Source organism: Cololabis saira, chromosome 16 (assembly GCF_033807715.1).
Source record: "Cololabis saira isolate AMF1-May2022 chromosome 16, fColSai1.1, whole genome shotgun sequence".
Classification (NCBI taxonomy): Eukaryota; Metazoa; Chordata; class Actinopteri; order Beloniformes; family Belonidae; genus Cololabis; species Cololabis saira.
In genome coordinates, this window is record NC_084602.1 from 16109047 (window position 1) to 16126380 (window position 17334).

Sequence of the window (17334 nt, forward strand, 5' to 3'; positions counted from 1 at the left end):
TTATTTGACAATTTTCACCTGTTTCAAGTAAATTTTCACTTGAAATAAGTAGAAAAATCTGCCAGTGGGACAAGATTTATCTTCTCATTACAAGCAAAAAAATCTTGTTCCACTGGCAGATTTTGCTACTTATTTTAAGTGAAAATCTACTTGAAACAGGTGAAAATTGTTGTTTTTTCCAGTGATGAGTCTGGTTTTAAGTGTAATGGGATTTTTTTACTAAAATGAGACATTTTAACTAGAAATAAGACAAATATTCTTGTTAAGATTTTGAGTTTTTGCAGTGATCCATTTTACGTATCCTGTGAAGGACAGAGGCATATTGATAAGTTCAGAAAAGTGTTTTTTATTGTTGTGTTTTGATGTATTTGATGTAAGCCCAGTGGATATTTAAAGTTTACAGAAGGCTGCATTTAACTGCTGCTATGTCATTCCTGCAGTATTTATGCAGGTGTTTTGGTCAGTGCTATTATTTGTAATATATTATATTATTTGTAATCAGCAAAAATGATCTGTCCCCATATGATAAAATCCACCATCCCCCCCGATTTTTTTTTTTTACAACTCCAGTACTGGTTATGGAACAACATACATGTTTTTTGCAAATACAACAATTCAAGAAAATGTGTTGTGAAATCTGAATTCAACTTTATTACTTATTTTAAGTTTCCAAGGACATAAAAATATCAGTTTTTAAAAGGAGCAATGCTTACAGTGTCGTTCAATGTGAACAAAAACAATCACAAATACAGTCATATTCATGAAATAAACATGCAATCACCAGTTATCTGTTCAAAAAGGTGGTTTATCAAAGTGCTAAGCTCAGATAAAGATTGGTTTAAGAAAGTGTAATCCTGATGCGAAGATCAAACCTGGTTTTACTCAATTCAGTCTTCTGTCTGTGCTTATAGTCGCTCTGTGTTAAAATACTTTGCTCTCAATGGGAGCTGGAAAGACGATAAATACATGAAAGGCTGCAGTGCACAGGTCAAAATCAAGCATCTGAGGCTCACAAAGACTGGCAAAGAAAGGAATTAAAAACAACAACAACTGCCCAGAGCAGCTTCCCTCCTGAAGAAGACATGGCCAGATGTGCATAAGACACTGCGGTGATCCGGGACGAAGTGGTGGGACTGTTGTCATGTGGCGCCCTCTACTGTCTGATGCGAGACCTGCAGCACGTCCACGCGCTTCTGCATCTCAGGGAGAGGCGGCAAGAGTCTCGTGCTCTGCGACTGCAGCTGAAAATTCTCAATCAGCTCCTGAAATGAGACGCAAATGAGCAGACAAAATGAGCGAGTGAGAGAGAAGTCAAACAGGTCGAATCCATGAATACTTGATAACAGGAGTGCAGTGAATCCTCACCGCTGGCAGGGCCAGGTCTGTGAGCTTCTTCCAAAGGGAAATGACCGTCGCCTCATTCAATATTCCTTTGTCGACCAGCCTTCTGACCAGAAAGAGGTAGTTTGTCTTCTGGAGGGACAAAAACACACGACAAAGGGTTCAGATCTGGGCTGCAGAGCATTTACGCAAGGATGCACGTGAAAGACCGGAACATCCCGACCCTTAAGAAAGTCAAGTTACACCACGTGTTTCTACTCTGATTTCATGTCTGTTTAACATTTAATGCAAGATGATGTAACATTACAGCACCAACAAAGAAGTATCTTAGATAAAAAATACTGAGATTCAGTTGGTTAAAAAAAAAAAACAGTAAATAAAGGGAATCTCTAGATCTTCCAGCGTGTCGCCATTTAAGGCTCTCTATCGGAAATGCAAGCTAATATTTATTTCCACGTTATCATTGTTGCTGAAAGCAGAAGAGACCCTCTTAATAATACTATTACCGCATCTTTTATCATTTTATTTGAACTGTGAAGGTTGTAGTTGGTGCAGTTTCCAAATCGAGCCACTAGATGTCCATTAATGCGTTTATTTGTTAGATACATTTTATTCAGGTTTTTCAACGTTATTTACAACAAAGATAATGTTTTGTGGCTGACTTAATAATAATAACTAGTTTGTAAGGTTCCACTTAAATGCAAGGTAGGTTTAAAAAGGACTGTTAAATGAAAATACAATAAAATAAAAATGAAAAAAATAGAATGGGGCCTTAGAAGTCATCGTTTGCTCAAGATACAGATGTGCCAGATGTTGTATTTCCATTCCAAGTACATTGTGTCATAAGGAGGCAATTACTTTATCAGTGACCGGCCAAATATAACCAGAGTAAAGCAGCATGTGTTCATGAGAAGGACGTCATCGTGCCATTTCTAAATCTTGCTAAGCTAATTAAAATCTTTGAGGATATGAGTGGAGGAGTATGGATGCAAAGCTGAAGCAGAACTACTCTAGATAAGATCAAAAAGACAGGGAATGACCCCCTGACATCCACTTTAATAGAGGATTTACTAAAGTAAATAATTATTTCTGGTTTATAGACAGCCGTGTGGGGAATCACACAGCAGTATCATCACTACACCTGTATCAGTCAAGGCAGCAGTGTTTTATTCCGTACCTCTGCGTCGTTGGCTTTCAGCACGGCAGAGACGGTGAGAGGGCTGAAGAGCTGGTGGACGGGAGCCGAGGAAGCGTTGTCTCTCTGCCACAGCTCTGCCAGCTGCTCCAGCAGCTCCGGGACGGGAGTCTCCGACCCTGAACCAGGTCCCAGCATGACCCCCCCGAGCCCGTTGTACCCTGACGAAGGCAGCACCGGCAGCTCTCCAGACACTGAACACACACACACACATACAGGGGGGCTCTCAGGTCTGTGAGGCAAACATCTCTGTATATCTGCATTTGAGCAGCAAAGCCACCTTCACTTGAACAGGATTATGGTGCAATAACACCTGACACTCTCTTACCCAGCAGGTAGATTATGGTGACCTGCTGTACATGAATGCCTCAGCTCAATGTTTGAGTAAGATTGACTCTGTGTACCATGCTGTTCTAAGGTTCATTACTGGTTGTAGGGCCTTGACCCATCACTGTGAACTATATTCCCGAGTCGGATGGCCGTCACTGTCCACCGGGAGGTTGTGTCACTGGTATACCTTTATATACAAAGCTTGGACTACTGCCACCCTACATCAGTGACCTAAGTACACTGAGGAGTGTTGATCGTTATGGACTACGCTCTAATGATCATTTATTGCTTTCTGTTCCATGTGTGCGCGAAAAGCAAGGAAAAAGAGCATTCACATACTCCGCCCCTTATACATGGAACAAACTTCAAAAGGATCTAAAAATAACAGAACTTACTCCACTGAGTGATTTTAAGTCCAGAATGAGTGCACTTGAGACAGCATCTCTGATTTGTAACTGTTTTAAATGATTTCCATGTTTTGTTTCATTTGATTTTAATATTTTACATGACACCTCTGTAAATTTTAATATCTGAAATCTTGTGCTGCCTCTTGGCCAGGACACCCTTGCAAAAGAGATTTTTAATCTCAATGGGTTTCTTTTCCTGGTTAAATAAAGGTTAAATAAAAAAAAATTACCCAGTTTGCAGGCCAGCAGAACAGTTGAGTTCAGAAGCATCTGCTCCGACACCCCGGTCAAGAACTAGTTAAAGACGCAGAAGGTGGAGGAAAAAGAAAATAATGTTAAAAAGGCAAACATCGACAGATCCAGCTCCGGTGCTCCTCAGCTAAACTCAGTCTCCTGTTACCTTCCTGCAGGCCAGCGTGCCTTCTACTCTGTGCAGCAGAGTTTTGATCTGACAGCCAGTCGGCAGCTCCTCGTCGGTTCTGGGGCCGACGGCAACGCTCAGCAGCTCCTACAAGGAAAACAAGAACACAAGATGTTCTGACGGATGTTTACATTTGCCCACGGAGTTTAATGTTGAACCTCCAAGCAGGAGTCTATCGGCCGTGGCAGCTGAGAAGCGTCGTCAAAGACCGATGCAAGCGTACCTTAATCTCAATGAGGATGTCCGAGGGCAGTGAAGCGCTGTGGTCGCAGCGAGGAGGGCAGGACATCACTCTGTCGCTTCCTTGTTTCTTCTTGGGAGGACTGGACTGCTGCAGAGCCGCCAGCTCAGCCGCCGCCTCGCCCACGTCTGCAGAGTCTGGAGCTGCGGGGCTGCCCAGAGCCTTCATCACACGATCATACCTGTTCTTCCACTCTCGCTTTATGATGCCTGTACGAGGAGAACAGGACAACATTTCAGATTCTCAGGGTTTTTTCTTTTCATATACGCCGTAAATAAGGTTTATGTTCAAGGATCTTGCATCTTCAAAGACTCCCCGTGTTAATCATAATAAACTCATCGCTGAGTTTATTTCAATTAGCATCTTGAAAGGATTCAAACAGAACGGCTACGTGAAATACTTTGAACTGACCTTCGATGTTGGCAGACAGCCAGCTGCAGGCTTTTCCTGCAGCCAGATGTTTGGTGATGTTTTCAGATGTAGCCAGGACCTGCAGATGAAGTAAACGTTGTCATAAATACGCAAGACAATATTCCTACAAAAGTTAACTCTTCCGTGGGAGAAAAAAGAAAAGAAAAATAGTTTGCTCCAGCTAGTTTGCTACACGTTTGACATAATGACGATGTTTTTGATCCTGAACTCACCGCAGGGGACGTCTCCTCGGGGAGCAGCGTCCGTATGGCCTCAGGGCTCTTCTCATTGCAAAATCTGCACACAAGACAGAAGTTACCACAACAGGAAGAATCCAAACAAGAAGCAGAAATACAGATATATTTTCTCATTAATAAACAGCCATTGATGCATGTACATTAAACGGTTAATTCCCTGGATTTAGAGAAACACGTTTGTACCTCGTGGCTCTTTCCAAAGCCTCGGAGCCCGCGTCACACAGCTGAGCGCAGATGGAGTCGTTCAGTTTTGAGGGATTTACGTTTGGGGAGCCGAGTCGATCTCTCAGGATCTTCTCTCCCCTCTCCACCAGCTCGCTGACCAACGTAGCTCTGTTGAAAAGGTGTCCACAAATCACAGCCGTGAACACAGAAAAATAGCTCCGATAATCTACAAATACATTTGTTTAGTGCCGAAAACAATGGACGCAAAAGCGAATACATCCCCACAAACTAAATGTATTCAATAACACTTTATTAAACCCAGAAGGGGGTCCTTAGAGCCAGTCTTTAAGAAAATGGAGGGCCAACGAGACGCATGTGACCTGTTTGGGTTGAGCCCAGTCACACCACATGAGTTAAGGTCGCCACTCTTTTATCCACAGGGGAGGCCAAGAGGAAGACTAAAGACATCTCCCCTCTGGTTTACTCCAGGCCTCCCCTGTGGATGTAGGAGGGAGGATGGGGCTAGATGGAGACGAATGATTTGCTGCAGAGAGCTGTGACGGAAAGTGTCGAAAGAAGAAGAGAAAGAAATGGAAGGGGAGGAGGAAGAAATAAGGAAGACGAACAAGGAGGACAACAAAGGAGCCACTGGAGAGGTATATCTCTTAGCTGTCTGTCTATTCCGTAGAAATAGTATTCATAGAAACTGCACATAAAAGTTGAATTCCCTCCCGCTGCCATCCAAGTGCTTGATCCATCTTTAGTCTCTTAGTCAGGCAACCAACCAAAGTTGCAGCCTGATGAGGCACAACTGTGAAAAGCCCTTTAAAAAGGACAAATGGCTAGAAGACTGCTCAAAGTTACACTTGGTTTAAAAAGCAACGACTTGAATATCTGTGAATCTACCACAGATGTGTGATTATGAGAGCCAACCAACCCTCAGCTCTGTGATTCTTACTTCATGTGCTTGACAGCGTTGGATCCAACCCTCTCCGCCACAAACTCCACGGTGCGCCGCAGCGATGGAGGCTGGTTGTGGAAAAAGGCCTGCTCAAGATCCACCTGTAGAATCCAAGCATGTGGTTCAGACACACCCGCACGGGTCATTTAACGCCATTTCAAACTTGTTCGTAACCACGGCAGCGGACGCACCTGCAGCTTCTGCTGCGATCTGTTAGCAGCCGGCGTGTCCTTGAGCTCTGCAGAAGTGGGCGTGATCTTGCGGATGATTCCCCCGCTCTTGGCCGTGCTGCCGGACACGAAGGCAGCCAGGAGTTTCCGAAACTCACCTGAACAGACAGAAACTCATCAGAGCACCAATCCGAATAGTAGCTTGGCTCGTTTGTGGTGAACGTCTGCAATGAAACCAATCTAACAAACCTTTGGTCACGAGATTTACACCCTTCTACTCACCAAGAAATGGACAGCAAGTATAAAGCAGCGGCTGATCCACCAGAGCAATGCAGTCCTGCAAATTAACGCAGAAAAAAAAAAAAGTCATGTCAAACGAGCAGTGACCTAAACGGAAGAAGATCACGGCCACTGAAGGAAGAATTCTCACTTTTTTTAATCAGAATATCTTCATTTTTTCTTCAGTGGCCCTGATCCTCTTCCGTAAACCTATTCATGCACAAAGCAACAAGAATGTTTTCCTTACCAGTCCTGCAGAAGTTGTGTCGCCGTCCTCCACCCTGGCTACTGCATTAAACTCAGTGAACAAAGAATCCTCGGGAATTACTGGGATCTACACGATTTAAAACATATTTAAATGGTACATCCGTGTCAGGTGCCCATGAATGTGATTTCATACATGAATGACATTTAGATGTGTGCACCTCACCTGAAAGAGCCACCCTAACACCGACACCAGGAGAAGCTTGTTCAGGTAACACATTTCTTCACACCGGTTCAGCAGCAGTCTCCTACGAGCAACAAATCATTTTAAAACTTTCAAACAGACAATGTTTATTTGATTATGTCCAGAGACTTAAATCAATCTCTTTAAAATGCTTAAAGCCACACTGTGTAGCAATACCAGTTCTGACCACATAGGGAGGTACAATGCACCAAAGTGCACCTCTAGAGGAGAATTACAGGACGTGCTGCAGCGTCCTCACTCATTAGTAAAGTATTATACTCTTAACTCTACTAAACTGGACGCCTCCTCCAGCCCGGTAAAACTATCAAGCCCTGATGACGTGGAAATGGCTAGCCCAAGCCAAATCCTTAGCGCCATTCATACAATGAAAGATTTTATTTAGAGATGTGATGGTCTACCGAAGGCTATTCAGGGTGAACTGAGGACGGGGAGAGGGTGTATGACAGAAGCTGGAGAGAGAATCAGAGTGAAACTCGATATTTTCTACTTCACTGCACATTTGTTGTCATTTTCGAATCAAAACTGAAACAATTAGTAATTTCATCGCAAAATTTTCCACTTCAAGGACTGATTTCTGTGTCTTAATGATTAAATCATATCTCATGCTCTGCTAGACACTGTCGGCGTCCGTGGGGGGGGGACAGAACCCCGGCGGTTCTACTGTTAACGTATGGGCACCTAAAAGAAATTACTTCTAAGGTCTATTTAAACACCATTTCAAAATACCTGCACCTCATAAAATCAGTTTATGTTCAAGGCATTTTATAGGGACATCACTTCATGATTTTATCACATAGTTTCAAAGAAGTGAAGCCAAACCTGTACAGCAGAAGCAGCGTGCCCAGCGCAGTTTTGTAGCAGTGGAGCAGCGGACCCACGAAGTCCAACATGGAGAGGAACTCGACCAGCCAGGGCACGGTCAGGATGGTCCGCCTCCTCCTCATGCTGTTGCTCAGCGCCGCGCACACGTCCAGCACCGGGACGCTCTGTGGGGTCATGAAAATGACAACTTTGATGGAGGAAAACGCAGGGCAACAAATTTGTGGCAGACTAAACAGGAAAAGAGCATAAACATTGGTGGTCTTTATCAATCTTGGTTAAAAAATTGACGACAATCGTCGGTGTCTTTATTTTTGTCTCACCTTGCTCCGCAGGGCCACCGATGTCTCCTGTATCTCTCTGGACGGCTTCTCAGACGTTTGGTAGGGCAGGAAGGCGATGAATCCCAGGAACTTTGCCAGAAGACGAGCCAGGAGAAGCACCGAGGAAAACCGCTGCTTCTCATCCTGACAAAGGGTTTGAATTATGAGCGACGTAGTGGGAAATCCATTCCAAGCCACTAATCCTTTCACAACGTGCAAAAAAGTTCACGAAGGCATTTGAGATGGTAAGGGAGGTACTTGGACAAGGTACCTGCTGCTCCAAGTCCCCGTCCTCCTCCCCCTCCCCCTCCCCGACTGAAGCAGGAGGGCGAAGTATGGAAACCTCATCCAGCTGAAGCAACTGCTGACACAAGCTGTCCTGCAGGTGCTGGTTCAGCTGACAGCTGGGACACAAGATGCAAACATTATAGACGACGGAAAGGGAAACTTTCTTTTCATTTTCTGGCATAAAATGACACGGCTGACGGCATCTGCTGGCCTCACCAGCTCGCTGCCTGGATGAAGTCCCTGAAGAACTCTTGGTGACCAGGAAAGGATGGAGGAGGGCAGGGACCGACCACTCCGTGAGGCTGGATGAGACGTTCTTCGAGGCGCTTCAGACGGCCGAGGCTATCGGCTCCCAGCATTCCCAGCAGGTCGGCATCCGGCGCATCCCCAGGAGAGCTGTTCACACGGGGGCCTTTACACATCTGAAAAAGACAAAAAAAAGGAGAGCAAACTGTTTGTTTACTTGAGAATTTCATGTCAAGGGAAAGAACAACCAGGCGGGGCTGATAGAACATCTTCAGCTGAATGTTGATGACATGTACCTGAACAAGCTGTTTCAAGAACAGACGGGCAAAATGCGAATGATTTCCCGCGGAGCTCAGATGACTCATGATACCTCTGAAAGAAAAAGATCAAAATGAGACCTCAGTAGAGAGATATTACTTTAACTGCACCTGATTTATGAGGAAAAATAGCAGCGCTTGCCTGATTCTGCCTCCCAGCGCAGCTTCAAAGTTCCACCCTTGCCCTTTGTGAAGGTCCTCCCACTCACGCAAAACTTCATAGAAAACATCTCTGGGGGCAGAGTTTTAAAAAGTGAAAACTGGCCAGGTGAATTTTTTTGTTGTTTTTTTTTAAATTCTCAAACAGTATGAGGGCAGCTTAACAGAGTGCATGTTTGTTTAAAAACTTTAAAAAAAGACACAAGACAAAAATGCTGTGAAGTACCGTTGTTTCTTAAAGGTGTGGAAGGCCTTGTCGCTACCGAAGTTGGAACGGTTGTCTGTAGCAGGCTGGAACGGGACCGAGTGGATGAAGGTGGACGCCGAGGGAGAGAGCTGGAACAGGAGAACAATTATCAATAATAATGCTGCGGGACGGGAGTGAAGTGCTGTCTCAGTAAGAGGTGTTAAAGTCTCTAAGGGTCTTCTCAGGAGCGAGGAAAGGATGAAGCAGGAGTCTGACAAAGGGATCTGTGCAGCATCTGCTCTGTATCGGTGTGTTTACTGCTACATCTATGTTCCTGACCTCACAAATCTGACACAAATAGTGGTTAGTGACTTTAAGTTCAAAATAATGTATATGTCACCAAAGGGAAATTAACTGTTGCAGTAGTGATGACTTAAGTCTATTCAGTGATTCACTGGAGAAGTTTATTGCTGTGGGCAGGAAGGATCTCCTGCAGCGGTCTGAAGGACTGTTTTGTCAAGTCTGGCTCTGCCTTCTTTTTTTGATTTTTTTTATTCTTAGCTACAACTCCCATCCATCCCAGGCAGACCCGGGACACAGTGGAGAAAGGATTTCGCCACTGGCCTTGGTCTCCTCCTGGAAGAGCTGAAGGAGGTGGCCAAAAGGTGCAACAATAATAATCGAGCATGATATATTGTTTTATAGGGTATTATTATATTATGTTATGAGATCTGTGAGATTAATCCAAGTTTGTCATTGTGAAACTGCCAGAATCAGAATTAGAAAACTGATCTGTTTATCCTCATGACATGCTTTGGAGGTTAAAACTGAAGATTTCCTGGGCTGACTTCTCAGTCTGTCAATGAACCATTGTCAGATGGACACATCTGTCCCAGATTTCCTGGGTTCAGGAGCAGGCCCGAATTGACCTTTGCCCTGAAAACGATCATATGCGATCATACCTGAGAATCCCATTGTATTTTTAAGGTTTAAGGAGGTTTTGTCAGGGGGGTCGACTGACAGCCATCTCATTGTCTTTAAGTTGACCATCTCATGACAACAAAACCCCCTTGAACATTTCTTAAAAGGATGTCTGTTGCTCTGCACACCACAGATAAGTTACTTATGAACTGAAAAGTCATAGGTGTGACTTTTCAACCATCATCTGATACCATGTCTGTGTGACCATCTGTTTCCTGTTTTTGTCCATTGTCCATCTATACATTCACTGTTCCAAATATGGTCAAGTTTCCTGTCAGTTTACCAATAAATAGTGTCCTGCAGAAGCAGCAAGTGGGAGAGGTTTTGACGAGCTCTATGAGGAGGGTCGTGTTGCCCTAAAAGCTCCTCAAGTCTTCTCTCCAACCTTCTGCAGAAGGCATTGAAAATCATTTCTGACGGTCTCTGGTGTCTTTTTCTAAGTCATTAATGTTGTGATGATTTAGGAACCTAACAGATCTCATGGGATGTTATATTATAGTATTATTATATTGGTATATATTATAGTATGGTGACATCTTTTTGTTATATGTTATAATATTATTGTTATATTAGGATATTATTATATGCTATTATAGTATTACATATATTACTTTATATTATATCGTGCTATATCATATCACTCTATATGACAATTATCTATTTTCAAATTAATATTCTTAATTTATTTATTTACGTTCATCACACACACACACACACACACACACACACACACACACACACACACACACACACACACACACACACACACACACACACACACACACACACACACACACACACACACACACACACACACACACACACACACACACACACACACACACACACACACAGTCTGTATCTAGTATTATGTCCACTTGGTGTAATAAAATAATAATAATAATCGAGCAGATGTTTTTGATGAAACTGCACATGTGTGATACCTTTGCTGAGCTTCTGTCCTGAGCCTGGGCGAGGCGATTTCTGAGATCTGGAGAGAAGGAAGCCACCCGTTCATTCTCGGCCAGGAGACGCAAGGTGCCCTTGTCCAAATGAGCAAGTAGCCTGTCAAATTCAAGAATACAAGATTAAAGATCACCCTCCCAAGAGCTGTGATGAGGAAGCAAACAACAGAAAATCTATGAGCCGGTATGTTAAATGAGGAAGATAACACTCACTGAAACTGATTCTCCAGAACCTTCACAGCAAAATAGACACAGTTGTGTACTTGTCTCAGGTACGATCTTTCTAAAACATCTGCAAGTGAAACAGAAGAGGAGCATCTCATTTTCTACGGAAATTCAAGATCATACTTTTTCGAGTTAGTGTGGAAAAAGTCAGCCAAGCCTGCACACCTGAGTTACCATCACACGTTTTCTGCTCTTCGTTCTGAGTATGAGGAGACTGAGACGTGAGCAACTGCATCACAAAGAAGAGCTCCAGGAAAATGTTTGGCACTAGGTTTTCTGTAAAATAGAAAAAGAGTATGACAATAAGTTATTTCCATGATCTTTCTGCAGGCATGTCGACTAAATTTATTTTTTTTGTACTAGATTCTTTAGTAAGGTTTCTTGTACACAATGTTGTTCACAATTTAATCAAATGGCTCATCTCCGCCACCTTGTGGACGTTTACCTGAAATGCAGGTACAATACAGTCCAGCCAAAATATCCAGCTCTGAGGAAAGAGTGACTTTGGAGGGTTCAGGAGAAGTTGCTGGCAGGTCTGGTGTAACTCTGGATCCTGTCACCCCCCCCGTCCTGGGTGGGGTGCAGGGCTCGTGAGAGGTCTGCTGAGGAGCAGCAACCTGCTGGGCACGTTTTGTCCTGGAAAAAAAAGAATAAGTAATGCAGTTGCTTCTGCACACAACAGCACAGACAGTCACAGGAGTATGTAGAACAGTAACACTATCAAACTTAATGTGTAAAAGTGTGTATTAGAGTTCCGGGAAAAGAGAGGAAGTCACATGTTACGTCAAAGCAATGATGAAACTACTGTATCGTACTTTGTGCCTGAATAAGAAGAGTAAATATGCATATGCACTTACTTTTCTCTCTTGAGTAATTCCCTTTCTTCCTGCAGGCTCAGTGGGCTGCCGACCGTCACTGACCCCTCAGGCGCTTCTACTCCCAGTTGAGGGCTAGAAGGTCTCCTGAATGGGGTGGATGTGAAGCAGGTCTTTGGTTTTGAATGTGGTCGATCTGCACTAACCGGTGTCGGGTTTATCCTTCTAGATGGCTTCGAGGCTCTGCAACACAACAGAACTCATGAGGAAAATTGAAGAGGAATAATCAATCATATCAGATTTTACATGTTTTTTTTTTTTCTAACTTACGCAGGAGAAATGGGGGAGGATCCAACAGGAGGGAATTCTTCCAAGTTGTTCACATTGAGATGACTTGCGGATGGAGGTGAAATCTGCTCATTGATCTTCCCATTCCCTCCTCCTCTACCTAATCTCTTCCCTCCAGTGTCCGAGCATCCAGTGTCTTCACTGTTATGCCCCCCGCGCCCTCCTCCCTGTCTCCCTTGTCCCCCGGCGGCTGCGTTGCTACCGATCTTCTTGCGGCCCTTGTGGGACTGGAATGTGGGACTGTTCTGCAGCCCGGGAGGAGAAACCATGTAGTCACCAAGACTGAATCTCTGGTTATGTCGGCGGTCCGAGCCCGATGGCCTGGACGCAGGGCTCCAGCCTGCGGAAAAGGAGGGGCTGCTGAACGCATTGATCCCGCTCAGGCAGTTGGAGGTCGACTGACCGCTCAAATCCCACTCAGGTCCAGGTGACCCCGAGGCGGCGGGAGAAAACAGCTGAACCCGGCTGGTGCTGCGAGAGCCAGAGCCAGAGCCAGCTCCAGGGCCAGCAGACCTGCAGGGCCTGCGGTCGGAGAAGCCCCGGGTCTGTGCAGCCGGTCTGGGGGTCTTGGCCGGCGTGGCAGGGCCATGGACCAGGGCTTGACTGCTCTGCTCCCTCAGGAAATTCAGGAGGAAAGGGACAAACTCCTGCTTCTGGACCGTCACCCCGGACTCACCAAAAGACAGCTTGTCGCCTTCCTGTTGATGACAAAAACACAAAACCCTCTTGTATTGAATCAATTTTAACTTTCTGTATTGTATTGTGGTATGGCAACCTGACAGTGCAGAACAAAAGAGGATGCAGGACATTGTCAGAGCAGCCAGTGAAATCATTGGCACTCAGCAGCTCTCTCTGACTGACATCTACGAAGGTCGAGTCCTGAATAAGGCACAAGATATCTTGACCAGTCCTGATCACCCTCTGTCAGAAGAGTTTGTCTTTCTCCCTTCTGGGCGGCGCTATCGGCTTCCCAAGGCCAATAGCAATAGGTGTACATTTTCTTGTGATCCTTTTGCAGCTATACTTTAACTTGGAAGGGTTTTGTGTTTACATTTGGTATTTTGTAACCAACATTTATTTTAGGGGCTAGGCCAGTAGGCCTGTATTATTTGTGTTTGCTGCTACCTTTCAAACTTGAAGGAGTGATTTTCTTTTTTCACTTGTTAGATTTTGTATAATTATATTGTGAGCCTGATTTTGTTGCTGCACTTTAAACTTGGAAGTTTACATTTGGTATTTGGCCCTGGCCGGCACTATGCTCTTTAAAACTCAAAGTGTTCAATGTGTTATTTTGTATACCCAATAGGCCAATACCGATATGTGTTACTGTTAGGCAAATATTCACAATATTCACCACAGTTCTAAAGGGTTTTCTATTGGCTTGCTTTGAAAAAGGTTCTAAATAAAACAAATATTTAGTAACTACTACCTTTATTTGTTGAGTATATCATTTCAAACTGCATTTCCACATTGCAATTTTATATAAACTATTCATTAATTGAATTTACAAAAACTATGCCATATCGTGATGTATATCGTTATCGGGATATAAAATGAGCTATATCGGGATATGAGATTTTGGTCATATCGCCCAACCCTAATACCAACCGCTGTTAAAATGATCAACTCACATAAATTTGAATATTTTTAATACATTTTTATCATTCTGCCTGCACTGCTGGAAGCACTTCTGCTTTTACTCATTTATTATGGTTACTATGTCATGTTTTAATGTTTTAATTGATCTTATTGGTATGTCTGTCTTTGTATGATGACTATTTCCCATACTGCTAAATGAATTTCCCCTCGAGGGACAATAAAAATGACTCTGACAACTAGAGGATTACGACATATTGATCCATTGAGGTCAAAGAGGTTCAGATGAAACAGGACAAGCACCAAAACACTGGTGAACAATTCAAAACTTCATGATCTGCCTGTCACTACAAACGAAATCTCCGACTTAGGGTGGTGATTATACAAGTAGTATCAAGTACCACCGATACAGCACAGGTTTTAATGATAAATCGTAGTATTTCAGAGGGATATTGCCCATCTAGCGCCTCATCTGCAGCCCCCCGCTAATCACACTAGTTAGCTTAGCAGCTAAAAGTTTTGTTTACCATCAGTCGCGGGCCGTGACATCTCCTAAAACACAGTCTGCGGGAGCGTACACGCAGCAAATATACCTGTCATATTAACCCCGTCAACCCGCCACCTACCTGGACGCTCTGCAGCCAGTCGGCGACCTTGCGCGCGTCCAGCCTTCGTGACAACACACTTTCCAAAAGAGCCGCCATTCTGGCTGGGCGGGGGGGCGGGGCCAGCGGCGCGCATGCGCATAGATGACAGTGGCAAACGCCACGCCCACATAACGGTGAAAACAAACAACTGGCGGTAAATGCAAATGATTGACAATGTGAGGTGATTGACAATGTGATTTATTCTTGATTGATATATTCTAAAAATTGTATTGATCAATCTCATTGCACCTGGTCAAAAGTGATTAATTTATGTGTATAAATGAAAAATAAAAAGAGGATTGTGTCTGAAAGCAAAATTATTCCAACTTTATGGGCAACAGTGTATATGTATGTGTGTGTGTGTGTGTGTGTGTGTGTGTGTGTGTGTGTGTGTGTGTGTGTGTGTGTGTGTGTGTGTGTGTGTGTGTGTGTGTGTGTGTGTGTGTGTGTGTGTGTGTGTGTGTGTGTGTATGTATGTATGTATGTATGTATATATATATATATATATATATATATATATATATATATATATATATATATATATATATGTATATATACATATATAATTATATATATATTAAATTCAATTAATTAATAAATGCATAATTTATGTCCACTTTTATGAAGAAAACAAATCCAACACTAATTTAGGGATTTACACAGCAACCCTGATGAAGAACATTAACCAATTTAAAAACAAATATAAAAACATGATTTTCACGAGGTAAAAAGAGGAAGGGGTTTAGCAGCCTTTAGGGGCCTGAATATATAACACTATTGGGTGCATGGGTAGATCTGTGTATATTTATGTACAGAAATGGGCAGCAAATTATATATGTGTATGTATATGTATATATATATACATAGTATAAATTAGTATATTTATATAAATATCTATATGGGCATATATGTACAAATACTGTATATAGAAATATTCAAATATGGTATATATGTATGCATGTATAAGTATATGTGTGAGTATAATTACAGTATATAATAGTAATAATAAGAATAATAACAATACTGTTATTTAGCAGTGTGAGTACAGTGTGTGAATAATTATGAATAAAGGTTAAATGATCAGTGAATGGGGATAGGACTAAATAAGTTTCACACACTTTTTCTTAAACTTTTCATGAAGTGTTTTTTCTTTTTTTTTTACATGTACAAAAATAAAATAAATCAAATCAAATCAAAAGAATTGTAGGTCCCTGGCTGCTCAGAAATTTAATGACGATGGCTAGGTGTATGAAGTGCTGCTCCACAGACCCTGTGACCCCTACTGCCGCATTGTAATTTTTCTACATGTGACATCAATTTTCGATTCTCAATAAACATTAGAAAAGTAGCAATTCTGCTTGAAACTGAGTTGCTTTTTTTTGTATGTGTACATGGAAAAAAGAGTGCACCCTACTAGACTTCTCAGACTTTGCTCTCAGAACAAAAGAAAAGTTTGAATCTGGTCCTTATTAACTCTAAAATGATGTAAATGGAGATGAGAAACATATGCAAAACCAATGTGTCAAAAACTACACCTATGATTTGGGATTTTTAAAAGCACATTTTTCAGATAAATCTTAAGTAAACTTTATTTAGGCAGTTACAAATCTCCTTATTGTGAGGAAATTGTGGCTCGACTATAATGTTGCTTCAGTTCATTATGCAGATTGCCTTTTTAATAGCGCATAATGGTTTTCCTATAATATATGTAGACAGTTGAAGTGTTATTAAATAAAAACTAAGAGTCCAGTTGTCAAAGGTGGAAAGGACAAGGTCAGCACCATTTGCTGCATCCATGTTGTTTACAGCGTTATTATGGGTTATGTCAATGTAGTTGTGTCCAAAAACACCCACTTATTAACTACCCCCTGCTCATTAAAGATGGAAGCACATCAGCAAAATTAATTTTCAGATACTTCCTTTATATTTTTATAGCCTTTATTAAATGCTATATTAAATACATATCAAGATAATAGCAGGTCATAGTCATGGCAGAACATGTCGGTGTATTTGCTGATGTAAGAACATTCTTAGAAGAGGACAAAGAAACCTTTTTCTTTCTATGAAATACACCTTGTGCAAACACAGGAGTCAACTTCATAGAGCAACAAGTCTAAGTGGTCTCTGATCCCATCTTTGGAAACGTTGGAAGTTCAGCCTCACAACTGCCACAAAAACAAAATACAAAATGGCTCATATGCTATAAATTGAATTACTACATTTTAGCTAAATGAGTACATGTTGATACGATAGTATATGGTTTTGAAAAACAGTCCTCGTTTCCATCCATCTGCATCACACCAAAAAAGCTGCCTTTTACAACCTGGAACAATGTTTGCATTTAAGAACCTCATGAACAAAACATGTTATTTTATTTTTTGAAAAATGGTTCAAATGTTATTTTATTTTTTGAAAAATGGTTCAAATGTTATTTGGTTGTCTGAAAAATGGTTCAAATGTGTTACTTTGTTACTTGAACATTTTAAAATATGTTTTGTTGATGGGAAAATATGTTTATCTATTTTTCTTATTTTTGTGAGGGGGGGGTATATATTGTTTTTCGGCACTACCTTGTTCTCTATAGCTGATATAACATGAATTACTCGTATGTGGGATCAATAAAGTTCTTATTTTTGCCATCTGAGAAAATTAAATATATCATATTTGGTGCTGTTTCCCAAGTGTATTAATGCGTGTGTGAATGAATAAATGAGACGTAAAACGTAAATTTCTTTGTAGAAAGGCGCTTTATGAAAATGAGTTCTTTACTT

General features: G+C 42.1%; 1 protein-coding gene across 1 annotated transcript; it reads right to left on the reverse strand.

The window, feature by feature from the left end:
* Positions 1-642: 642 nt before the first annotated feature.
* On the reverse strand, positions 643-14634 carry cdan1 (codanin 1). The gene is made up of 28 exons (XM_061743898.1): positions 14543-14634; positions 12303-13018; positions 12015-12215; positions 11603-11793; positions 11323-11433; positions 11146-11224; positions 10912-11032; positions 9026-9135; positions 8783-8872; positions 8620-8695; positions 8294-8499; positions 8061-8193; positions 7790-7933; positions 7467-7633; positions 6609-6690; positions 6426-6512; positions 6182-6236; positions 5921-6057; positions 5727-5830; positions 4787-4936; positions 4580-4643; positions 4347-4425; positions 3918-4144; positions 3674-3781; positions 3504-3567; positions 2519-2730; positions 1366-1473; positions 643-1262 (listed from the first exon to the last, which is right to left on the reverse strand). The coding sequence occupies exons 1-28, from the start codon at positions 14618-14620 to the stop codon at positions 1140-1142; spliced, it is 4023 nt and encodes a 1340-aa protein (XP_061599882.1). The 5' UTR covers positions 14621-14634; the 3' UTR covers positions 643-1139.
* Between the last annotated feature and the right edge of the window lie 2700 nt (positions 14635-17334).